Genomic DNA, 25798 nt, shown 5'->3' with positions numbered 1-25798 from the left:
GTCAGGCATTGTTGGGGAGGAAACGAATTATGCAGTGGGTGACTCACTCATACCGGTCCAATTTAGATAAGTAATCGCGCCACACAAACCTTGAATTATTGATAGTTTATTCATGGGGACAGACAAGTCGACCCTGATGGTCACAAGTCACTCTGACGAGATACAGAGAGTTACATGATTACATAGGTTACAATCATTTCACAATTAAGCTCTTCCTGAAGAAGGGCTTATGCCCGAAACGTCGATTCTCCTGCTCCTTGGATGCTGCCTGACCTGCTGCACTTTTCCAGCAACACATTTTCAGCTCTGATCTCCAGCATCTGTAGCCCTCACTTTCTCCTCGAAGGTTAGGTACTTTGCCCAGTCACTAGCCTCAGTCATGTAGTATCTGGATAGTGCTAGTTAGTAGCTGATAAGCAAGTGGCAGTATACAAGAGGTTCTTCTCACACCTGCACGCACACATGGGTGCTGGGGAAAACATAAGCACTACCACAGTTAGGCGGTAGTGTGGGGGTGAAAAAAAAATAAACAGTGTCAGAGGTTCTGTTCACTCTAAGACAAATAAAAAAAATACAATAGGTTCTTGTAAAAGAAGAGCTTTCCCATGCTGGGAAAGAATTCATTTATCAGACATTAGTACAGCTACAAGGCCAACCACCTCACTGAGCCTGGGAAAGTACAAGCTTAGCAAGCAGACACTAATATGAGAATCAAAATGGTTTCCAGGGTTTTAATATGTGACAAAATGGCTGCTTCGGATCTAACAAATCTCCAGTATTTACCCATCAGGAAGACAAACTACAACTTGGAGGCACAGCACTTGTTGAATATTTTGTAACGATGGTGTGAGTCACCGTGAGACCCTGACCTTTATTCCCTAAAGGTGATTCTTGATAGAATAGACAAAGAATGGTCAATCATAACTTCACTCTTTCATCTGTTCTTTAGCAGCCATCTGGCTATGTTGAAATAGGGATCTGTCACCAGGTTCAATCGGTCTCAAGGATCAGTCACTCTCCAGGTTCAGTCAGTCTCTTGGTTTGGTCACTCTCTCTGGTTGGGTCACTCTAAGGGTTCAGTCAGGGTTTGTAAGTTCGTGGGAATAGGCCATTTCACCCCATCAAGTCTACTCTGCATTAAGTGACCTCATGGCTGATCTGAGATTTGATACTCCTCAACTCCCCAAGGGATCCTTCCATATCCGTCGCAAATTCACCTGCACCTCCACACACATCATTTACTGTATCCGCTGCACCCAACGTGGTCTCCTCTACATTGGGGAGACAGGCCGCCTACTTGCGGAACGTTTCAGGGAACACCTCTGGGACACCTGCACCAACCAACCCAACTGCCCTGTGGCTGAACACTTTAACTCCCCCTCCCACTCCACCAAGGATATGCAGGTCCTTGGCCTCCTCCATCGCCAGACCCTGACCACACGATGCCTGGAGGAAGAGCGCCTCCTCTTCCACCTAGGAACCCTCCAACCACACGGGATGAAAGTAGATTTCTCCAGCTTCCTCATTTCCCCTCCCCCCACCTTTATCTCAGTCCCAACCCCCGATGCAGCACTGCCCTCTTGACCTGCAATCTTCTTCCCAACCTCTCCGCCCCCACCCCCTTTCCGGCCTATCACCCTCACCTCCTTCCACTTATCGTATTCTCAGCGCCCCCCCACCCCCCCCCACCTTTTATCTCAGCCCGCTTGGCACACCAGCCTCATTCCTGAAGAAGGGTTAATGCCCGAAACATTGATTCTCCTGCTCCTCAGATGCTGCCTGGCCTGCTGTGCTTTTCCAGCATCACACTTTTGAACTCTGGTCTCCAGCATCTGCAGTCCTCACTTTCCCCTTATTCTGCCCAGTCTCCATAACCCTTGATTCTTTTGCTAATTTAAAATTCTCTCAGGGTTCGGTGTTGGGGTTTGGTCAGTCTCCGAAAATATATAGCCCCTAAGCCCCCTCCACCATTCGTACCATCATGTCTGATCTTCAGCTACACCTCCCCCTTGTGGATGTTCCCCAGATCCTCAATTCCTTAAGAGATTGAAAACTTCCATCTGTCTCAACCTTAAATATATTCAGCAATGGAGCATCTGCACCCCTTTGGGGTAGAGAATTCCAAAGATTCACAATCCTTTGTGAGGAAACCTCTCCTGATCTCAGTTTAAATGATCTTGTTAATTAGAAAATGCCTTATTTATCTTTGTTTCCTGTCTGTCTCATTATAAAAACGCAATGTTTAAGCACAATTTTCCTTTTGTGAAACCTATTGATTCTGTCTGAACACTGTAATTTTTCTCAGTGTTTGACGTCCTTTATAATTAGGTTACATCATTTTTCCCAAAGGCCTTTGTCAGGTGAACTAACCTGTAGCTTGCTGTTTCTCTCTCCTTTTAGTGAGTAATTGTGATTCATTTGCTAAATTCCAATCTGATGGGAACATTATGGAATCTGGATCATTTTAGAAAATCCACTGTTTCTGCAGGCACCTTAGAAATACAGAAATTGCTGGAAAAATTCATTAGACCTTTCCTCAACTTTTGTTCTGAGGAATGATCACTGGACCTGAAGCATTAACTTCACAGATGGTGCCAGAACTGCTATTTCTGTTTCTGATTTCTAGTTCTTTCAGTTTTTATTTCAAATGAAACTGGGATTGACAATCTACTTAAGGCATTCTTCATGAAAATGTTGTAATGTACGCAAAATCTCCTTTTGTCTCCACAGAACAGGGTCCTGTGTGTGAATAGCTGTAGCCTCTGGTCAGCATGGATGAGTTGGACCGAAGGGTCTGTTTCCGTGCTGTATATCTCTATGACTCTAACACATGCAAATGAAATGCATTGCAGTAACTTACTGGGAAACCTCCTGGTGCTCAAAGCAGGCAAAGATGGCCTGCATCTGTAGTCTTAATGGAAATGACTGCACAGACAGAAAATCATTGGTTGTGGTCTTCTAAAATTCCCTAGAATCTGTAAAATGTAATAAAATCAGAAAGTACTAGAGAAACTCATCAAGACTCATTGCATCTATAGAGAGAAGTTACAGATATTGAGCACCTGCAGAATTTTGCTTTATGTATGTAAATGTAAGCTTTCTGATCAAATAGAAGGAGACAGTAAGTGGTAAACTATCAGCAAGTCTAACATCTCTCATTGGGAAAATGCTGAAATCTGTTGTTAAGGAGATTACTGGAATCTACTGCCACATGAGACATCTGATGCACCAGTAATTTAAAGGCTAATGGTCTGGGAGCACAAGTTCAAGTCTACCATGGCAGCTAGTGGAATTGAAAGTTACAGTGACCATGAAAACTATCATCAACAGATGCACAAACCCATCTGGTTCACTCATGTCCTTTAGGGAGGGAAACCAGCTGTCCATACCCGGTCTGGCATCCATGTGACTGCAGACCCACAGCAATGTCTTTCAAAGGTAATCAGAGCTGGCCTTGCTGGAGTCACCCACATTCTGTGAAAGAATAAAGACAAAGTTCTGGTCTCTTGATATAAGAAAGGATAAGGTTGCATTGGAAGCATTTCAGAGAGGATTCACTAGTGCCATGGCTAGAAGAAAGTCCAAAACTGTTTTCTCTTTGTCTCTGTGAGAAACAAAGCTCACTCACTTCAATAATTTGTGGTTGGAGGGTTCCTAGGTGGAAGATGAGGCACTCTTCCACCAGGTGTCGTGTGCCATGGTCTGGCGATGGAGGAGGCCAAGGACCTGCATGTGATTGGCGGAATGGGAGGGGGAGTTAAAGTGTTCAGCCACGGGGTGGTTGGGTTGGTTGGCAATTCTCCATTCGTTCCCAGATAAGGTAATCCAAATAAGATTTCATAGGGGGATAGTCCCAAATCTTTTCTTGGGGCTGTTCGTACTCGCGAGAGAGCTATAGGTAAACATTTGGTCCAAAGGAGTCTGGTTTCTATTATCAATTTAGAGAGCTGTCGTTTGAGTGTTTGGTTCATTCTCTCAACCCTTCCTGATGATAGCGGGTGCCATGGAGCATGGAACTCCCAGGAAATTCCCAACCCTTTCATTATCTCCTGTAACACTTTAGAGGTAAAATGAGTTCCTTGGTTGGAATCTATACGGTTCACTAGCCCATATCGGGGAATTATGTGCTCCAATATTGTTTTAGACACCCCACTCGCAGTGGCAGTAGCTAGGGGGGTATGCCTCAACCCAACCGGATAAATGATCTACTATGACCAACATATATTTTAGTCTTCCTACTCTGGGTAGTTCAGTATAATCCACTTGTATACTCTGGAAGGGTCTCAATCCTGGGTCTCTTCCTCCCGGGGTCTGTTTTCTCAAGACTTCCTTATTTACCCTTCTGCATATTTTACATCCCTCACATATTTGTTTAGCAATTGTATATATTCCTTTCCATCCATATTCCCTAAGAACTAAATCACACATTGCTTGTACTCCCCAATGACTGCCTTGGTGTAGGACAGCCATAATCTCCCGCATCATCATTTTGTTTAACATTTCCCTTACATCAGGTAACATCCAATGCCCATCTGCTGTTTTTACAGCCCCTAAATCTTGCAATTCTTTTTCCTCTCTTTCAGTAAATATAGGAGCTTCCCTAGGACCTGGGACAGTAGGTATTAGGGAATGAATCACCACTTCTTGTGGGTTCAGGGCTGCTTCCTTAGCCACTTCATCGGTTAATCTATTCCCCCTAACTTCTGGTTCATTTCCTTTCTGATGACCATTTACATGCACTACGGCTATCTCTCGGGGGAGTAATAGGGATTCTAAGACCCGTTTAATCAATTCTTCATGTACTAATTCCTTCCCCTGGCTATTGATCAGTCCTCTTTCCTGCCATATCTTTCCGAAAGTGTGAACAACACCAAATGCATATTTAGAGTCAGTGTATACTGTTCCCTCTTTATTTTCTAACGCCCTAAGGGCTCTTTCCAATGCATAGAGTTCGCAGGTCTGAGCTGACCACCCATTTGGCAACCTTCCTGCCTCCACCACATGACCTTCTGTCCCATCTACGACTGCATACCCATTATGTCTTTTCCCTTCAGTCACCCGGGATGATCCGTCTATAAAAAGTCAGGCTCCTGCATGAAGTGGAACATCTCTCAGGTCCATGCGGACCTTAGTTTGGTATTCAATAATGTCAAGGCAGTCGTGCCCTGGATTCTGAGGAGATTCTCCTTCCCCTTTCCAAAGAAAGGCAGCTGGATTTAAACAATTGTCAGTGACGAGCACTAGATCATCTTTTTCTATTAATATTGCCTCATATTTCAGAATCCGTGAGTCTGTCAACCATCGCCCAGCTTTTTGGTTTAGGATCGTTCTCACTTGATGTGGGGTGCTTACTATTAGGGCTCCCCCAAACGTAAGCTTTCTGCTTTCCTCCACCAACAGTGCAGTGGCAGCCACGGCCTGCACACACTCAGGCCACCCTCGGGATACTGGATCCAATATCTTTGAAAGATATGCTACTGGCTGTTTCATTCCTCCCCACCTCTGGGTCAATACTCCCAAAGCCGCTCCCTTATCCACGGTAGCAAAGAGGTGGAAAGGTTTATCTAGAGAGGATAAGGCTAACACAGGGGCATGGATCAGATCTCTTTCGAGTTCCTCAACTAGTTCTTTTTCCTCATCATCCCAACTTAGACACTTTGGTTCCTCCTCTAATAGTTTAAGATATAATTTCTTAGTCTTTTGAGCATAAGAATCTATCCACAATCTGCAATATCCCGTTAGACCCAAAAGTTTACGTAATTCCCTTTAGTGCTGGGCAGCGGCATCCCCACTATTCCCTCTATCCGTTCCGGGCTTATCTTTCGCTTTCCCTCACTCACTAAATGTCCCAAGTATTTTACTTCTTGCTCCACATATTGGAGTTTGTTTTTAGATACTCGCAGGCCCTGCTGACCCAGGAAATTCAATAATTTGTTAGTGGCTTCTACTACTCTTTCTCTTCTTTTTCCTGTTACTAAGAGGTCGTCTACATACTGAAACAGGGTAGTCCCCTTGGGGCTGCTAAATTTCTCCAATATTTGTTCTAGCATCTGTCTAAATAAATTCAGGGATTCCGTAAACCCCTGGGGGAGCACAGTCCATCGGTATTGCTGTTTCCGTCCTGTCTTGAGATCTTCCCATTCAAAGGCAAACAAATTCCTACTTTCCTCCGCCAAGGGACAAGCCCAAAAGACATCCTTTAAATCTATCACACTAAACTATTTGTGGTCATGGGGGATCTTACTTAATAATGTATAGGGGTTTGGCACCACTGGGCGCCTGATCTGTACTATTCGATTTAATGTTCTCAAATCCTGCACCAATCGATAAGTTCCATCGGATTTCCACACTGGTAGTATTGGGGTATTATAAGGCGGCATACATGGCTCCATCTCTAATCAGTCTCTCAATTACTGCAGTCCTCGTTTACCTTCTATGGAAATGGGATATTGTCACTCACAGACAACGTCCCCTTTCCTTTTTAAACTTATTTCTAGGGGAGGGATCTGTAGTTTTCCATGATTCCCTTCCCTAGCCCATACAATAGGGTCTATCTCTTTCTCCACATCCTTTGTCAACATTGCCATTTGTACAACTAATTCTTTTTCCTGAATTCCAATCTCCAGTCCTAAGAGGATAATTAAGTCTCTCCCTAGTAAGTTACTTCCTATGTCAGGAATATACAGCAGTTCCCCTATGACCCTATCCTTAAGACCTTCTATCATCATAAGGTTCAAATACCGGAATAGTAAATCCTTCCCCTTTTACCCCCGAAACAGTAATTGACCGTGTCGACATTTCTACCTTCTTTGGTTTAAAATTCAGTGATGACCGTGCTGCCCCCGTATCTACTAGGAAGACTACCTCTTCCCTATAGGATCCCACCTTCAGGTTTATCAAGGGTTCCTGGTGGGTCCCCGGGGGCAGGAACCCCTGACGCCCCTATTTTTCATCAAAATTCATAAGCGGAATTGCCCTTTCTTCCATTTGTAGATCAGGACACTCCTGCTTAAAATGCCCTATCTTTCCGCAATAATAGCATCCTGCCTGTGGAGACCTCCATCTCTGCCCCTGTCGCTCGAACCCTCTATCACATGCTCCCCCTTGTCCTCTCCCTCTCCCCCTTCCTCTCTGTCCTACATGCTGCCACCCGCCGCTCTGGTCGCTCACTATTGGTTCCATTCTTTTCTTAACTACCTCATCAACCGTAGCTACCATCATTTTCACCTTCTGTTTTTGTCTCTCATCCTCCCTCTTTACAAACACTTTCTGTGCCTCTCTTAACAATTCATCTAATGGTTTTTCGCTCCACCCTTCTATCTTCTGTATCTTTCTCTGTATGTCTGGCCATGCCTTTGTCACAAAATGTACTTTCAAAAGACCCTGTGCCACTGGGTCCTCAGGGTTCATTCCAGAATATTTCCGCATTAAGTCCCTTAATCTTTGCAAGAAAGCTGAGGGAGTCTCATCTTTCTCCTGTCTAACTTCAAAGGCTTTAGTCAAATTCTGTGACTTTGGTACTGCCTCTCTTATTCCTTTTAGAATCAGGTCTTTCAATTCCCTCATTTCTTCTCTATGCTCCGGGTTTTGATTTTCCCACTGGGGGTCTCTGAGGGGAAACTTCACCTCTCCCTGTCCAGCATCCCCATCCCCAATGGGATGTTCCCTGTCCCATATTTTAATGGCTGCTCCTCGTATAAGTCCCCTTTCTTCCCCAGTAAATAGTATATTCAATATAGACATTAACTCAGTCCACGTATACAGACTGGGCCCCAAGAATTGATCAATTTGTTCAGACAACCCTACCGGATCCTCAACCAGGACCTTCATCTCCTTTTTAAATGTTCTGACCTCCCCACTGGTGAGGGGGGCACTTACAAACCTAATCTCTTTGTCCCCTATGGGTACCTCCCGAAGGGGATAAGTCTTTACATTCTTCCTCTTTTTTCTGTTTTTGTTTTCCCCCCTTAGGCTTTGGTTTAGATTCTCCGGAGGCCTCCTCTACATCTACTGTAGCTTCCCTTTCTTTTGTTGAGGATTGAGGGTCAGGAACTACAACATCCCCGTCCACCCCCCCCTTCGTCCTCCTCTTGTGGGTCATCCGTTCCCTGTCCCAGTCTGTCTCTCCTCCTCCCCCATTTCCACCTAATCTGATTTTATGGTATGGGGGGGGGGGGGGGGGCAAACAGCCAAGAGGATCCCAGGGACTGGGTGGGGCAGAGGGGGAATCCTTTGTCTTTACTAACATCATTCCCAAACTGCCCTTCCAACAGGACGCATAGTCCGCCTCCTCTTGACTAAAAGGTTGTTTTTTATTCACATACAAACCTAAATACTGACAGACCCAATCCTCGTCCAAACCATACTTTGGCCAGAAGACAGCCAGACGAAGGATTGGGTCTTTGGTCCATACTAAACAATAATATTTAATCATTTTCCTTTTTTCTTTTACCCTTGTACAAGTATTATTTGTCCATTCCCGCAACATCCTCCCCAACGGACTTTCAGGAGGAATGTTACCAGGGACTTTTTCTTCTTCCTTTACAGTTACTCTGCCTACCCCCCCATTTCTTGGGGTCCTCGCCAGTCCCTCAGCGATTAAATACCCCTTTTCCCGGCCACCAAGGCAATACTTAAAAGTCAGTTTTCTTACCTTGGTCTGTGCACAGAGTTGCCTGGCCCCTTGTTGCCGTATTTTCTATCGACCTCCTTTCACTGTTTGATTCAGATGTCTCTCTTGTGGGATTCGTACCAGTCACCCAAGGGAGCGGACCAAACCGGGACACGAGACCGCTCCTCAATTGGGAACAGGACGCGTCTTCCCAGTGTCCAGGGCCAGCCACTCCCCCCGGTGATGGAAGAACATCCTGGACAGCCCCCAATTGTGAGAAACGAAGCTCACTCACTTCAACAATTTCAGTCCGAGACAAGATCTGAAGCAGTCAGTATGTTTATTATATGCTTGCAAGCGTGGTGCCTGGAATTGGCACGCAGGGTTTAGCAAGTACATATCTTATGTAGGATTCACTACTCCAAACCCGGTGCCCATTACTATTGTTTATCTCCTGCCTTATCCGGCCTTGTGCATAACAAAGCACAAGTTTTACTCGGCCATTTCACCACATCCTGCTGTGGCCCATTGTTGGGTATATCCTTCTTCATGATTATCTACTTCCCCCACCTGTGCCGTCTCCTCCCTTTCCCCAACCATATTGATCTTTATGACCTTTTAATTGGGGTTTGATTTTGTGTTTTTGCAAAAGTGGGAAACAGATGCTTATAACTACTGCTTGTACAAACATATCTGGCTTCACCTACATCCTCACAGCACCTTATCTATTTGTCTACCATTGTTAGCAGGCACGTTTCATTCTTGCATTCACATTTTAGCTAATACAAAAACAATTATATATTTCCTTCACATAGTTTTCATTCTTGTTGACTCAGCTCTTGGTTGAAACAATTATACACTGGTGTGAGTGTAATTGCATAAGTAATTATAATTGCAGAAGTAACACTACTTTACCTATATCCCACATCTCTGTGTTTAACTTATTTTTAAAATGGACACCCCTTGCTGGATTTATAAGATGGCTGAGTCTGATCACATGATCGTATTTCCAGAAGCTTGTGAACCCCATGCATTCCAGCTAAAGCTGACACAAAGGACTTGCAGGTAAAAACGAGGACTGCAGATGCTGGAAACCTGAGTCTGGATTAGAGTGGTGCTGGAAAAACACAGCAGGTCAGGCAGCATCCGAGGAGCAGGAAAATCGACGTTTTGGGCAAAAGCCCTTCATCAGGAATAGAGGGATTCCTGATGAAGGGCTTTTGCCTGAAACATCAATTTCCCTGTTCCTCGGATGCTGCCTGACCTGCTGTGCTTTTCCAGCACCACTCTAATCCAGACAAAGGACTTGCAGGTGAGCTGACTGCTTCCAGCCAGCTCTGGACAGAGGAAAACACCAGACCTATTCTGTTAAAGTATGATTTTACAATTATCTTGTCATCATGCTGTGGATATACTGATGTGGCTGGCAAGGCTTATACTGTTGGTTTACAAAGTTACAAATCACATACACCAGGTTATAGTCCGACAGGTTTATTTGGAAGCACCAGCTTTTGGAGCGCTGACAAATACCTGATGAAGAGCGACGCTCCGAAAGCTAGTGCTTCCAAATAAACCTGTTGGACTATAACCTGGTGTATGTGATTTTTAACTGTGTACACCCCAGTCCAACACTGGCACCTCCAAACCATGACTGTTGGTTTAACTGCCTTTTAATTAGCCCATTGAAATAAGGTTTGGACCTTATCATACTTTCAAGAAAATATTATCGAATGGACATTTTTTTGGTCAGAGTGTGAGGTCTGACATTACATGTTGATTTTATGAGTTCACCAGCACCAGAGAACTAACAGAGTGACCATTTTCACACCAATGTTGCAAAATATCACTTGCATCTTTTCAACATGTGGTTCCAGCAATGTTTCGCACAAAGTCAGCGTACAGGTTATGATGTGGTGTTAACCACAGATTACTCACAGGCAGTAGCAGCCCTGTAACACACAAACTACTTTGAAATATGTGTATTCCTCATTCTTTGTTCCATATCCCTTCCCAGGCAAAGATTATTGAATTCCTGTTCATGGGCACTGCTACCGGAACCGGGGAAAATGGGAGATGTCCAGTCTATGCTTGAACTGTTCTGGGGCCAGTGCTCTTACAGACAACATAACTGGGAAACGAGAGTGAGCTTTAAACTAAATAGTGACAGCAAAGAGACCAGGTGAGAGAGGAAAAGAGTACAGTCACTGAGTTGTAGCGTCATACAGCACAGAAACAGGCCCGTCGATCCACCTCATTCATACCGGCCAGATTTCCTAAACTTAACTAGTCTCATTTGCCTGCGTTTGGCCCATAACTCTGTAAACCTTTTCTATCCATGTACCTGTCCAAATGTCTTTTAAATGTTGTAATTGTACCCACATCTACCACTTCCTCTGGCAGCTCATTCCATTTACAAACCACCTTCTGTGTGAAAAAGTTGCCCCTCAGGTCCCTTTTAAATCTTTCCCTTCTCACCTTAAACCTATGCGCTCTAGTTTTGGACTCACCTACCCTGGGGAAAATACCTTGACTATTCACCTTATCTACACCCCTCATTATTTTATAAACTTCTTTAAGGCCACCTCTCAGCTTCCTACTCTCCAGGGGCAATGAGTTCGAACCTATCCAGCCTCTCTTTATAACTCAGACTTTCCAGTCTCAGTAAAATGCTTGTAAATCTTTTTGGCATCCTTTCCAGTTTAATAATATGGGAAATGTGTGTCAGAAAATGATAAGAAGTGGTTGAAAGAAACATGGATAGGAAAAGTTTGTGAGAAGATTTGTAGCTCGGGTGCTCGTTGTTGTGGTTCTGTTCGCCGAGCTGGGAATTTGTGTTGCAGACGTTTCGTCCCCTGTCTTGGTGACATCCTCAGTGCTTGGGAGCCTCCTGTGAAGCGCTTCTGTGATCTTTCCTCTGGCATTTATAGTGGCCTGTCCCTGCCGCTTCCGGTTGTCAGTTCCAGCTGTCCGCTGTAGTGGCCGGTATATTGGGTCCAGGTCGATGTGTTTGTTGATAGAATCTGTGGATGAGTGCCATGCCTCTAGGAATTCCCTGGCTGTTCTTTGTTTGGCTTGTCCTATAATAGTAGTGTTGTCCGAGTTGAATTCATGTTGCTTGTCATCTGTGTGTGTGGCTACTAAGGATAGCTGGTCGTGTTGTTTCGTGGCTAGTTGGTGTTCATGGATGCGGATCGTTAGCTGTCTTCATGTTTGTCTATTATTATTATTATTATTATACTACTATTGTAGGACAAGCCAGAGAACAGCCAGGGAATTCCTAGAGGCATGGCACTCATCCACAGATTCTATCAACAAACACATCGACCTGGACCCAATATACCGGCCACTGCAGCGGACAGCTGGAACTGACAACCGGAAGCGGCAGGTACAAATCACTACAAATGCCGGAGGAAAGATCACAGAAGCGCTTCACAGGAGGCTCCCAAACACTGAGGATGTCACCTAGACAGGGGACGAAACGTCTGCAACACAAATTCCCAGCTCAGTGAACAGAACCACAATATGGATAGGAAAAGTTTAGAAGGATATAGGCCAAGTGCAGGGCAATGGGGTTAGAGTGGATAGACATTTTAGTCAGCAAGGCCCACCTTGGGCTGAAGGGCCTGTCTAGGACTAAATGACTCTGAGGTAGGAAACTGCAAATATTCAAGTCTAGATATTACAGAGGAAACAAAACTAAAGGCTCTGAATCTGATTGTAACATTTATAGTAAATTTCTAAGCAAAGACGAATACATTTGATAATCATTAGAGGACATAAATATAAGCTGACAAGGATTGAGTCCTAAACATTGAGGGGCATGTGACATTCAAGGAAAACAGAAACTAGCTAAAGGTGTGGGTGTAGCACTGTTAATCAAGGATGGCACTGAGGCAGTAAGATGACCTTGGTTCAAGTAACCAGGCTGTGGAATCAGTTTGGATGGAGATAGAGAATATCAGTGGAAAGAAGTGGAAGTTGTCCCCGGGCCCTCTAACAGTGACCATGATGTGTGACAAAAACAAGAAAATTTGGGTGAACAATGTTCACCAGAAGCAGCAGCAGGGCCATACAGCCTCTCAAACTTGCTGCACCCAGATCTTGGCTGATCTGATTGTAACCTCAAATTCACATTCCTGCCTAGGCCAGATAACCTTTCACCTCACCCAAAAGCTGCATAAGAAAAAGAAATCCCCATATCTCTTCCAAAAGGATTGTATCTAATGTTAGAACCATGTTTCCAAATTCTGGACGAATCCACCTGAAAAATCACCTTTTGCACATCCACCTTGGTGAGACCACTCTGGCTCTTTCATTCAACTCATTCTCGAAACTCAAGGGGAAACAATTCCAGTCTATCTGACTTTTCCACATGAGATAACAAGCTCACCCCAAGAATTAATCTTGTGAACTGCCTGTGACATATTTAAACCCTTGTTTCAGGGTATTTGAGATTATTGAATCCCTATAGTGGTGAAGTAGGCCATTCGGCCCATTGACTCGCTGAAGAGTATGCCACACACAAAGGTGGCCATCAGGGTGAGGGTGGCATTGGGTGTGTTTTTTTCCGCCGTTGCCCAGATCTTTGTACAGCGAGTCCCTTCGGACCCGGTCCATCTTTGACCTCCATATAAACTGGAAGATGGCCTGGGTGACTGTAGCGGCACAGGTTCTGGGAATAGGCCAGACCTGTGCCACATATAACAACAGTGACAGTGCCTCATACCTGATGACCAGGTTTTTTCCCGCGATGGAGAACGACCGTAGCTTCCATCTGCCCAGTTTCTGCCTCACTTTGCTGATATGCTTCCCCCAAGACTTGGCGCATGCCCCAGCCCCCCCGAACCAAATACCCAGCATCTTCAGGTGGTCGGTCCTGACGGTGAAGGGGATCGAGGATTGGTCGGCCCAGTTCCTTAAGAGCATGGCCTCGCTCTTGCCTCGGTTTACCTTGGCCCCCGAGGCCCGTTCGAACTGGTCACATATGCACATGAGTCTGTGCACGGACAGCGGATCCGAGCAGAAAACGGCGACGTCATCCATGTACAGGGAGGCCTTAACCTGCAGGCCCCTCCTGCCAGGAATAGTCACCTCTCTCAGGCTCGCATCCTTCCTGATGGACTCGGCAAATGGCTCTATGCAGCACACAAACAAGGCAGGAGAGAGAGGGCAGCCCTGCCTGACTCCAGATCTGACTGGGAAGCTATCTGATTCCCACCCGTTGATTGAGACTGCACTGACAATGTTGGTGTAGAGCAGTCTGATCCAATTGCAGATTCCCTCCCCAAAGCCCATTTTGGAGACAACATCTCTCATATACGTGTGTGATATCCTGTCAAAGGCTTTCTCCTGGTCCAGGCTGATCAGGCAGGTGTCCAACCCTCTGTCCTGCACGTAGGCGATCGTATCCCTGAGGAGTGCGAGACTCTCAGCGATCTTCCGGCTCAGTACAGCACAGGTTTGGTCAGGGTGAATCATCGACCCCAGAGCAGACCTGATAATCTTTCTGCTTGCAGTTTCGGCAGACGGTCACCTTACAATCCGCCGCCATGTGGCCTGACCTCCTGCAGGTTCGGCACACTTTCGGCTGCCCTGCGTATGTCAGGTAACCTCTGCTTCCTCCGATGGCAAAGCTGGAGGGTGGGTGGAGGATGTTCCCACTGGCATCGACCCTCAGGCATAGCCCTTCTCCATTCCTGAAGAAGGGTGGTGTGTGGGCACCTCCTCGTCACTGATGTCATGTACAGGAATGCTCCCCTGAGACTGATTAATGTGAACACCAAGCTGTTGACCCCGGGAAACATTGAGGAGCTCAAGAGGGACTACGCAGGTTGGAGAACTGTGAAGCCCCTCTTTGAGTCCCCAGCGGACTGGTGGGAAACAGTAAAAGGGAACATCAAGAGGTTCTTCGTCCTCAAAGGTGTTCAGGACGCGAGAGAGGGCGGGGAAAATTGTCCCATCTCCTGGAAAGTAGGCAGAACCTGCTCCTGCTGCAGACGATGGGGGTCGATGTCACGGAGGACCTCAAGGAGGTGAAGGGCCAGCAAGCCTTGCTCTTTGCTTCGGAGGCCTCCAAGATAATCTTCCGGTCCAGGGTCCGCTCGGTGGAGCAGGACGAGACGTGCTCACGTTTCTTCTTCCAGAAGGTGCACAAAGAGAGCTCTGTGCTCAGCAGCCTGAAGGAAGAAGATGGCTCGGTAACGTCATCTCAGGCTGACATCATGAGGATCAGTAAATCCTTCTATACCAGTCTGTATGACGCGAAGCCGACCGACAGAACGGCCTCCCAGTCGTTCCTGTCCTCTATCACGGAGGTCTTAGACGACAGAACACGGGAGAGGCTGGACCAGCCGCTATCTCTGGAAGAGCTGACCAAGGCCCTCGAGTCCTTCGAAAAGAATAAACGCGGAAGCGACGGCTTACCGGTCGAGCTCTATTCCGCTCTGTGGGACTTGATTGGCCAGGACCTGCTGGAGGTGTATATCAGTATGCTTCGGGCAGGTACCATGAGCGAATCCATGAGGAAAGGCATCATCACCCTCATCTACAAGCGGAAGGGGGAGAGGGAGGAAATCAGAAATCGGAGACCAATCTCACTGTTGAATGCAGATTACAAAATTCTGTCAAAGGTGATCGCCAACAGGGTCAGGTCTGCTCTGGGGTCGGTGATTCACCCTGACCAAACCTGTGCTGTGCCGGGCAGGAAGATCGCTGAGAGTCTCGCACTCCTCAGGGATACGATCGCCTACGTGCAGGACAGAGGGTTGGACACCTGCCTGATCAGCCTGGACCAGGAGAAAGCCTTTGACAGGATATCACACACCTATATGAGAGATGTTCTCTCCAAAATGGGTTTGGGGAGGGAATCTGCAATTGGATCAGACTGCTCTACACCAACATTGTCAGTGCAGTCTCAATCAACGGGTGGGAATCAGATAGCTTCCCAGTCAGATCTGGAGTCAGGCAGGGCTGCCCTCTCTCTCTCCTGCCTTGTTTGTGTGCTGCATAGAGCCATTTGCCGAGTCCATCAGGAAGGATGCGAGCCTGAGAGGGGTGACTATTCCTGGCAGCGGGGGCCTGCAGGTTAAGGCCTCCCTGTACATGGATGACGTCGCCGTTTTCTGCTCGGATCCGCTATCCGTGCACAGACTCATGTGCATATGTGACCAGTTCGAACGGGCCTCAGGGGCCAAGGTCAACCGAGGGAAGAGCGAGGCCATGCTCTTAAGGAACTGGGATGACCAATCCTCGATCCCCTTCACCGTCAGGACCAACCACCTGAAGGTGCTGGGTATTTGGTTCGGGGGGGCTGGGGCATGCGCCAAGTCTTGGGGGAAGCATATCAGCAAAGTGAGGCAGAAACTGGGCAGATGGACGTTACGGTCGCTCTCCATCGCGGGAAAAAACCTGGTCATCAGGTATGAGGCACTGTCACTGTTGTTATATGTGGCACAGGTCTGGCCTACTCCCAGAACCTGTGCCGCTACAGTCACCCGGGTCATCTTCCATTTTATATGGAGATCAAAGATGGACCGGGTCCGAAGGGACTCGCTGTACAAAGATCTGGGCAACGGCGGAAAAAAACACACCCAATGCCACCCTCACCCTGATGGCCACCTTTGTGTGTGGCTGCATCAAGCTGTGCGTGGATCCCCGGTACGCAAACACCAAGTGTCACTACGTACTGAGGTTCTACCTGTCCCCGGTGTTGCGAAGGATGGGCCTGGCCTCGCTGCCGCGGAACGCTCCGAGTAGTTGGACCGTTCCGTATCACCTGTCCTTCGTGGAGAAATTTATGAAGAAAAACACCTTTGACCACAAGTCCATCAGGAAGTGGTCAGCACGTAGTGTCCTTGACACCATTCGGGAAAAGGAGAGGGCGGATCCTATCGAGCGGTTCCCTGAGCAGACTGTCAAAGCCATTTGGCAGAATGCCTCATCGCCAGAACCTTCCAACAAGCACCAAGACATGGCTTGACTGGTGGTGAGAAGGGCTCTGCCTGTGAGATCCTTTATGCACGCCCGGACTCTCAGCCGCACCGCACGCTGCCCTCGAAGCGGCTGCGGGGGCGACGAGACTGTCACACACCTCCTTCTGGAATGTGCCTACGCAGAAGAAATCTGGAGAGGAATGCAGTGGTGTTTGTCGAGGTTCGTCCCGAGCAGCGCCGTGACGCAGGACTCCGTGCTCTACGGTCTGTTCCCCGGGACGCACACCGAGACGAACATCAACTGTGCCTGGAGGATCATCAACTCGGTGAAGGACGCTCTCTGGGCGGTCCGAAACCTGTTGATCTTCCAGCTGAAGGAGTTGACCCCGACTGAGTGTTGCAGACTGGCACATTCCAAGGTCCAGGACTACGTGTTGAGGGACGCGCTGAAGCTTGGGGCAGCTGCTGCCAAGGCGCGGTGGGGAAAGACCACTGTGTAACGTCTGCCTGCCTAAAGAAGAACAGGGGCAGTCATTTGGGCTCTGCTGACACCTCAGCTAAAAATGTAATCGTACTGACCTGTAAATAGGAATGATTACTCTGTTTTCGGTATGCAAACAAATGGAATGTTTACATATGTATGGCATGTTCAACTGTACAGACCATTAAAGTATTTTATGAATAAAGTATATTTTTGAAATTAAAAAAAAATGGAGAAGGACTACACCTGAAACCTCTCCACCTCCTGATGCTGCCTGGCTTGCTGTGTTCTTCCAGCCTCCTGCTGGTCTCCCTTAAAGACACATAGACTCTAAGATGCTCAAGGACTGGCTGCTGGTTGGCTGTTAAATTGGTCAATCAAGGGCGGAGCAGTACCGGCCAGCCAATCACAGAGAATGATGAAAAAAAGGAGGCGAAAGCAGAGGGTGAACTCGCTCTGACTGGGGTTTGGACAGGAACCTGGGTTTGTTTCTGAAGCTGTTGCACTGGGATGCTGTATGTTTCATTTTGCTCTCTCAAGTTATTCTCCAGTTCTTAACTTGTTGAAAGTTGTTAGAAAAGAACCCCAGTCTTTCCGAAATAAGGGAGTTTCCAGAAATCTGCAGAGGCTCTTTGCATTGCCTGATGACTTCAGAATTCGAGAAAGATATATGGTCCTCGGTACCTTTAATACAACCCATTATCCAAGCAGTTCATGAAAGCTTGCTATTTAATCATTTAAAAGTTATAAAACTGGAAAATTATGTTTCTTTTATTACATTAGATTCCCTGCGGTGTAGAAACAGACCCTTTGGCTGTCCAAAGAGCAACCCACCCAGACCCATCTCCCTCTAACCAATGTACCTAACACTATGGCCCTTTAGCATGACCAATCCACCTTACCTGAACATCTTTGGACTATGGGAGGCAATCCATGCAGACACCAGGAGAATACGCAAACTCCGCACTGACAGTCACTCAAGGCTGGGATTGAACCCAGGTCCCTGGTGCTTTGAGGCTGTAGTGCTAATCACTGAGTCATTGTTTCTGTGAGTCTGTGTCTGAGGCGTTTATGATCGAAGAAGATTGGTCTTAGATGGCAGATATTAATAAGGTTGCATTGTAGTTAATCTATGTCCTGTAAAGTTACATTAATAATTGTATTAATTGCTCATTTTTGTTTAAGTTAGAAATTTGGTGCCCAAGATCTGTTATTTATAAAGTCTGGTCAGGAACAATTGAACCATTTTGAGGATTATTGAATGTTTTAATTTCACAGTGTTGCAAATCAATTGTTCGGGAGGCTGATTTTGTTTGGATACAATCCTTGTGTTGTAACACAGGAAGGATATCCTCAATGACCAGGAGTCCAGAACCAGGGTCACCCGCTAAGACGATTGAGGAGACCATTTAGGACTGAGATGAGGAGAAATCTCTTCACCCTGTAAGCCGATGGAATTCTCTGCCACAGAAAGACGTTTGGGACAAAACATTGAAAGTTTTCAAGAAGGAGTTAGATGTAGTTCTTGAGGCGAAAGAGGTATGTATGGGGAGAAAGCAGGAACAGGGGACTGCGTTGGATGCTCAGCCATGATCATATTGAATGGTTTTGCAGACTTGAAGGGCAAAATGGCCTACTCTGTTTCTATTTTCTATACTTATAATTATCCTTGAAAGGTAAAGTATCTGAAAAAACCTGTTCAGGAAGCTATTTCATTTGGGTGCAGTTCCCAATGTCCCTGATGTGAGTTTGTGATATGGAGTGAGTTGTTTTTTTGTTGGATGTGTCACATCATTATCACTGGGACATTACAACAACAATGAAAGATACAAAGACAGTGCAAGAAGAATGTTCTCTCCATAATTTCCTCAACCTCTACACCAAGCGATCTCTCATCTTGTTCTGAGGAAGGGTCATCCAACCCAAAACATTAGCTCTGATTTCTCTCCAAAGATGCAGCCAGACCTACTGAGCTTTTCCAGCAATTTGTTTTCGTTTCTAATTTTCAGCATCTGCAGTTCTTTCAACTTCTCATCTTCACTGATTTTGACCGTCATTTCAACTTACTATGTTCTCTCTGCTCTTAGTTCACTACCTTCTTCTCCTCCCTAGATCTTTCGCTGCATATAAACAAGGCGCGTTAGATTCGATTACATTACATTACAGTGTGGAAACAGGCCCTTCGGCCAAACAAGTCCACACTGCCCCGCCGAAGCGCAACCCGCCCATACCTTTACCCCTTTACCTAACACTACGGACAATTTAGCATGGCCAATTCACCTGACCTGCACATCTTTGGACTATGGGAGGAAACCGGAGCACCCGGAGGAAACCCACGCAGACACGGGGAGAACGTGCAAACTCCACACAGTCAGTCGCCTGAGGCGGGAATTGAACCCGGGTCTCTGTGAGGCAGCAGTGCTAACCACTGTGCCACCGTGCCGCGTTGGGGAAAGACCACCGTGTAACATCTGCCTGCCTAAGAAGAACAAAGGGCCCACTCAGTAAGTGGGCTCCGCTGAAGCCTCAGCTACATTTATGGATGGTAAAGGTACAGAGCTGTATGTACGAATGATTAATTCCGATCTCTGTATGTAAAGAAATGCAAGGGGCACCTATGAGTGGTACCACCAATTGTACAGATCATCAATATATTTTTTATGAGTAAAGTATATTTTTGAAATAAAAAGGGTTACACCTGAAACGTTGACTTCTCCACCTCTTGATGCTGCCCGGCTGGCTGGGTTCCGCCAGCCTCCTACTGGTCTACCTTGGATTCCAGCATCTGCAGTTTCTTAGTCCCTACAGTGTCTTTAAAGGAGTAATTAACGTGTACAGTAGCGCCTCGACTTACGAACTTAATCCGTTCCGGGACCCGGTTCGCAAACTGAAAAGTTTGCGACCTGAATCAATTTTTCCCGTTAGAACGCTTGGACGGCTGTTCACAGCGCACGCGCCAAAGGTGAACTGAATGAGATCACACGGGGCCCGAGGGCTTTTGCGTTCAACAAGTGCATAGCAAAGCAGAACAATGAAACCACGTGGTCGCACATGGGCTTTTTGCGTTCGTACCTTCATTCGTACCTTGAATTTCGTACGTACGTTGAAGCAAAATTTTACGTACAATCCTGTTTGTAAACTGATTTGTTTGTGAACGGGGTCGTTCGTATGTCGAGGCGCTACTGTACTATCTTTCCAGACCCAACACCAAACATCAGTCTTTTGCTCTCTCTTTAAAACCAGCTGCTGTTCAAAATTCAATTCTCAATTTAACAACCAAAAATGACAGAACTAAAAGGAAAATAGTGATGGTTTTAACACCTGTCTAGTTCTGTTAGGATTCTGTAGGTCTCTATGAAATTCCCATCTGAACACCACTGAACATATCCTGACCAATCCAGTCTTTTCATGTGTCAGTGCTGGACAGGAATCGGTCAGGAATCAGTCTGCTAATCTTTGTTGCTTTCCCTCTACAGCAGGGAGATTCTCCCTCAGATAACCATAGAATCCCTACAGTGTGGAAACAGGCCATTTGGCCCAACAAGTCCACATTGACACACTGAAGAGTAACCATCCAGACCCATTTCCCCTGACTAATGTACCTAAGCCACACATCTGTGGGCACTATGGGCAAGTTAGCTTGGCTAATTCACCTAATCTGCACATCTTCGGACTGTGGGAGGAAACTGGAGCACCCAGAGGAAACCCACGCAGACACGGGGATAAACGTGTAAACTCTACACAGACAGTCACCCAAGGCTGGAATCGAACCCAGTTCCCTGGCGTTGCTAACCACTGAGCCATCGTGCTGCACATAACTCTCCAGGTGTAGTCTCACTAAGACCCTATTCAATTGCAGTAAAATATCCTGGCTCCTGTACTCAAATCCTCTCTCTATGAGAACCAATATAACATTTCTCTTCTTCAGCATCTGCATACTTACTTTCAGTGACTTGTGTATTCGGACACACAGGTCTTGTTGCACGTCTCATCTTCCCAATTTATTATTATTTTGATAAAAATCAACCTTCCTGTTTTCTTACAAAAGTGAATAACCTCAAACTTTTCCACTTCATCTGCCATGCATTTGGCTATTCACTCAACTTGTCCAAATCTCACTGAAACATCTTTGCATCTTCCTCACAGCTCACCCTCTCACCCAGCTTTGTCTCATCTGCAAACTTAGAGACATTGCATTTAGTTCCCTCATCTAAATCATTAGTATATATTGTGAATAGCTGGGGTCCAAGCACTGCCCCCTGTGTTACCTCACTGGTCATGGGCAGCCAATTGGTAAAAGACTCACTTCTTCTTACCTCTTTTCTTCCTGTCAATCAACCAGTTCTCTAAACAAATCAATAAAAACTGGAAGAACTGCGGATGCTATAAATCAGAAACAAAAACAGAATTGCTGGAAAAGCGCAGGTCTGGTACTACCTGTGGAGAGAAATCAGTGTTAACATTTCAGGTCGAGTGACCCCTCCCCAGTTCTCTACCCACGTCAATACACTATCCCCAATCCCATGCACACACCATATTACACACCAATCTCTTATGTGGGACCTTATCAAAAGTCTTCTGAAAGTCCAAGTTAACCACATCCACTGGCTCCCCCTTGTTCCAATCTCAAAACACTTCTGTAGATCTGTCAACCATGATCTTTCTTTTCATGAACCTATGATGACTCTGCCTAAGCCTGTCACTGTTTTCACAACTTCATATGATAATAGGAGCAAAATTAGGCCATTCAGCCCATCAAGTCTACGCTGCCATTCGATCGTGGCTGATTTGGGGCTCTTCACCCCCATTTTCCAAGGGCTCTGCCATTAAATCATTTTATAATGGACTCTAACATTTACCCCTATCATTGATGTCAGGCAAACTGATCTGAAATTTTGTTTCTTTGCAACCTTACTTTTTAATTGGATTACATTAGCTACACTTCAATCCAAAAGAACTGTCCCAGAGTCTCTCAATTTATCTTGAGAGATGACCATCACTATTTACAGGGTCACCTTCTTAAGTACTCTGGAATGTAGATTGTTGGGGCCCAGGGATTTATCAACCTTTAATCCTAGGGATTTATCAACCTTTAATCCTATCAATTTCTCCAACACCATTTTTTTTACTAATAGATTTCCCTCTCACTAAATCCTGTGTTCCCCAATATTTTTGAGATGTTATTTTTGTTCTCCTTTCTGAATTAGATATGAAATCGGTTTGTCATCCCTTTGTTTTCCCATTAGAACTTCCCGTTTCCAGTTGTAAGGGACCTATGTTGTCACTACACCTTTTCTCTTCACATATGAAGAGAAACTTTTACAATTAATCAGTTTGTATATTCCCTGCAAATTTATTCTTGTACTCTACTTCCCTTTGCTAAATTCTAATGCTCCCAATCTTCAGGTTTGCTGCTTCTTTGGGCCAATTTGTCTGCCTCTTTCTTGGATTGGGCGGCACGGTGGCACAGTGGTTAGCACTGCTGCCTCACAGCGCCAGAGACCCGGGTTCAATTCCCACCTCAGGCGACTGACTGTGGAATTTGCACATTGTCCCTGTGGGTTTGCTCTGGTTTCCTCCCACAGTCACAAAGATGTGCAGGTCAGGTGAATTGCCCGTAGTGTTAGGTGTAGGGGTATGGGTGGGTTGTGGGTCGGTGTGGACTTGTCGGGCCGAAGGGCCTGTTTCCACACTGTAAGTAATCTAATACAATTCTCAGTCTCCCTTGTTGGCCATGGTAGGGTGACCGTTCCTGTTGTATTTTTGTGCTGGACAGGAATGGACAATTGTTGCAATTCTTTCATGTACTCTAAGTGTCTTCCATTGCCTATCCACTGCCATCACTCATTAATTTATCATAGCCAGCTCAAGCATCATACCATTATAGTTTCTTTAGATTCAGGACTGTCGTCTCAAAATCTATGAAGCCAGTCTTCACCATAAGTGACAAAATCAGTCATGTTATGATCATTCTTCCCCCACGGGCCTCACACAGCTCAAGTGCCAATTATTCCTTCCTGATTACACAATATCCAGTCTCAAGTTTTTTGCTTGGTTCCTAAACGTATTGATCCAGAATACCATCCCATTCACACTCTGAGAATTTCTTCTCTATGATATTGTTACTGATTTGAATTGCCCAATCTATATGCAGATGCTCTGGGTTCAAATCCCACAACGGCAATCAATGGTCTTTAAATTCAGTTAATATAGAATTAAAAACTAGCCTCAGTTATGCTGACCTATGGATTCTGTTGTCATAGAAATCCAGCTGGTTTCTCAGGGAAGGATTTCCACCATCCTTACCTGGTCTGCTCTACACGACTTCAGACCCACAGCAAAGTGGTTGGCAGTGCTCAGCTCTCTGAAATGGCTGAGCAATGGACACCCAGTTCAAGGAGCAATTAGGGGATGGGCAACAAATGCAGGCTTTGTCAACAATGGTCATATCCCATGAAAGAATACGAAATGGTCTTACATTAAGTTTCATGCAGGTAACCTTATTGAAAAGGTCAGCACAGTGGTGGGACTGTGAGACAGCAGTGCTGAGAGACCCAAGTTCAAGTACAGCCTTGGGCGAATGTCTGTGTGGGTTTCCTCGGGGTGCTCTGGTTTCTTCCCACAGTCCAAAGATGTGCAAGTCGGGTGACCAGTCCATACTAACTCACTCATAGTGTCCAGGGTAGACTAGGCCATGGTAAAACCTCCATGTGGGATTTTATAGGGAGGGGGCGGGTCTGGGGGGGGGGGAATGCTTTGATGGTTGGTTGTGACGTGATGCACTCTTTTTGCACTGTGGGGATTCTAAATGGGAGGTGAAGCAGGAATCAAAGCCAAACACTTGGTTAAGTTACAGTGAGATGATCTGAATCCAGATTTAAAATTATTTTATTTAAAATCTCCATTTCCAATGCAAAACCGATTATGTACAGCCAACGTTGTCATGATTTTGTACACTGGTTGAAACTTCACAGTAGGATCAGAAACAGCAACTTAACCCAGTGAGTGTATAATTAAAGATTATCTCTGTCACATTGCAGCGGACTGCTTTAAATACACAACCGTCAATGGAAAAGACACAGCAACAAAGATTCCACGAGGCCCAGTATTATCCTGGCACGTTTCAACTGGACAAAACATACTCAGGGCTGAGAAATTCCAACTTGTCCCCCATTCTCCGCCTGGAATGGGAGTGTATTTATATAGTAACCTTCCTAACCATCCCCAAAGCATTTCACAGCAATGTGACAATCGGCAGATTACCCTGTCTTTAGGATGTTGACTTTGGGATCGTTCTTGGTCAGGACATTAGTGCAAAATTCACATCTTCGACTAGGTCCATGGGAGCTTCCGTAGGGAGCAGGTGAAGTCCTGGTTTAAAGTTTCAGCTAAAAGGCAGTATCTCCAGCATGCAGCACTCCTTCATCAAGAGGGGACAGCCAGAGATACAGGCACTGTGGAGGAGCCAGGATTGGTGTGCGGGGGGCGGGGGGGGGGGGGGGGGGGGGGGCATGGATGTGGGCAGAGGAGAGCGTGGGGGCAGTGGAGGGGGTTGACAGACCCACTTCCAGCCAACCAGTGCTTCTCAGATCTTTTCAGTGACAGGTGATTGGTTGACAAGTGGATTCGGATTGTTACAGTGGCAGACTGGGAATCAGAAACAAAAACAGAAATTGCTGGAAAAACTCAGCCTGTTTGGCAGCATCGGTGGAGAGAAATCACAGTTAACATTTCGGGTCCAGTGATCCTTACAACAATTCTCAGGAAGAGTCAGTGGACCTGAAATGTTAACTCTGATTTCTCTCCACAGATGCTGCCAGACTTGCTGAGCTTTTCCAGCAACTTCTGTTCTGGTTTCAGAGTCAGAGCTGATTCCCCACTCAAAAGCTCCAGACAGCCAGATCTTCAACCTATAGCTTGGACAGGGGTCGGGGACAGATACAGTGACCCACTCAATCACAGAAGATAAATACTAGAAGTACTCAGCAAGTCAGGCAGCTTCGGTGGAGGAAGACAGGTCAATGTCCTTCCATTTGAACTGAAGATAGATAGATTGTTGTTTAGTCATATAGGACTTGATTACTGCTTGGAAAAAAAGACAGATTTTATAAGTTGACAGGTGGACTCTGACTGGTAGAGAAGTTACCATGGAGGATGCAGCAGTTAATAATTTCTGACAGTTAACTGTCAAGCTTTTTTAAATTAGAGATTGCCTTCTGCTTAATTTCTGCTTTTTTCCTTAAATTTTCCTTATTTTTTATGAATTGTCCTGGTGAGTGCAAATGAAGTTTGACCAGATATAGTTTCTCAGTAATATTTAAGATAAAAATGCAAGAATCTCGAGGTCAGCAGAAGAGGGTCAGGAACAACAAATTCAAAGCTCTGTGATAAGCTGGAGGCCGGGGAGGTTAGTTGCAACATTAAGCAGCAATTCACTCACCATTTGGATACTATATCCTTCACTACTGTCTTTAGCCACTGCATCATACAATCTTTTCCTCTTAATCTCCCTGGCTTTCACCCAGTTATACACCCTCACCTTTGAACTTGCTGCGTCCCCCTTTCACTGCAGTGAAATGTATTGCATTTTGATCTTTCCTCAGTTCTGACAGATCAGAAACAGTAAACTCTGGGTCCATTCTCCACCAGCACTGCCCGACTGGCTGAGCATTTCCAGCTTTCTTCATTTTTACTTGAGGTTTGAAAAATTTGCCTGGCGTTGAATCCACATTCACACACAAAAAAAGTCAAAATAAAGCTTAAGAGAGCAAACAC

At 45.8% G+C, this 25798-nt stretch overlaps 2 protein-coding genes across 14 annotated transcripts in view; one reads left to right on the top strand and one right to left on the bottom strand.

Annotated features, from left to right (window-relative positions):
- The window catches only part of LOC122563336 (DNA damage-regulated autophagy modulator protein 2), a 116848-nt gene extending 107176 nt beyond the window's left edge, over positions 1 to 9672 (top strand). For 4 of the 8 annotated variants that reach the window (XR_015750973.1, XM_087973773.1, XM_087973770.1 and 1 more), the window contains one exon: positions 2731 to 3014. Coding sequence is in view for 7 of the 8 variants with exons in the window: in XM_087973773.1 (XP_087829899.1) it covers positions 2731 to 2753 (23 nt within the window). In the remaining variant the exon portion in view is untranslated. Of the gene's footprint in view, positions 1 to 2730; positions 3015 to 8728 lie in introns of those variants that run through there. The other 4 variants (XM_043717081.2, XM_087973768.1, XM_087973769.1 and 1 more) reach the window with 3 other exon arrangements.
- Positions 9673 to 23893: 14221 nt separating this feature from the next.
- LOC122563335 (DENN domain-containing protein 2D-like) overlaps positions 23894 to 25798 on the bottom strand; it is an 88018-nt gene continuing 86113 nt past the window's right edge. For all 6 annotated transcript variants that reach the window (XM_087973762.1, XM_043717078.2, XM_087973763.1 and 3 more), the window contains one exon: positions 23894 to 25798. This exon is cut by the window's right edge and continues 317 nt beyond it. The gene's annotated coding sequence lies outside the window, so the exon portion shown is untranslated.

The sequence above is a fragment of the Chiloscyllium plagiosum genome, unplaced genomic scaffold (genome assembly GCF_037043375.1).
Source record: "Chiloscyllium plagiosum isolate Xiang-an unplaced genomic scaffold, Cpla_swu_hap1 HiC_scaffold_26, whole genome shotgun sequence".
Lineage (NCBI taxonomy): Eukaryota > Metazoa > Chordata > Chondrichthyes > Orectolobiformes > Hemiscylliidae > Chiloscyllium > Chiloscyllium plagiosum.
This window is presented reverse-complemented; position numbering and strand designations above follow the sequence as displayed.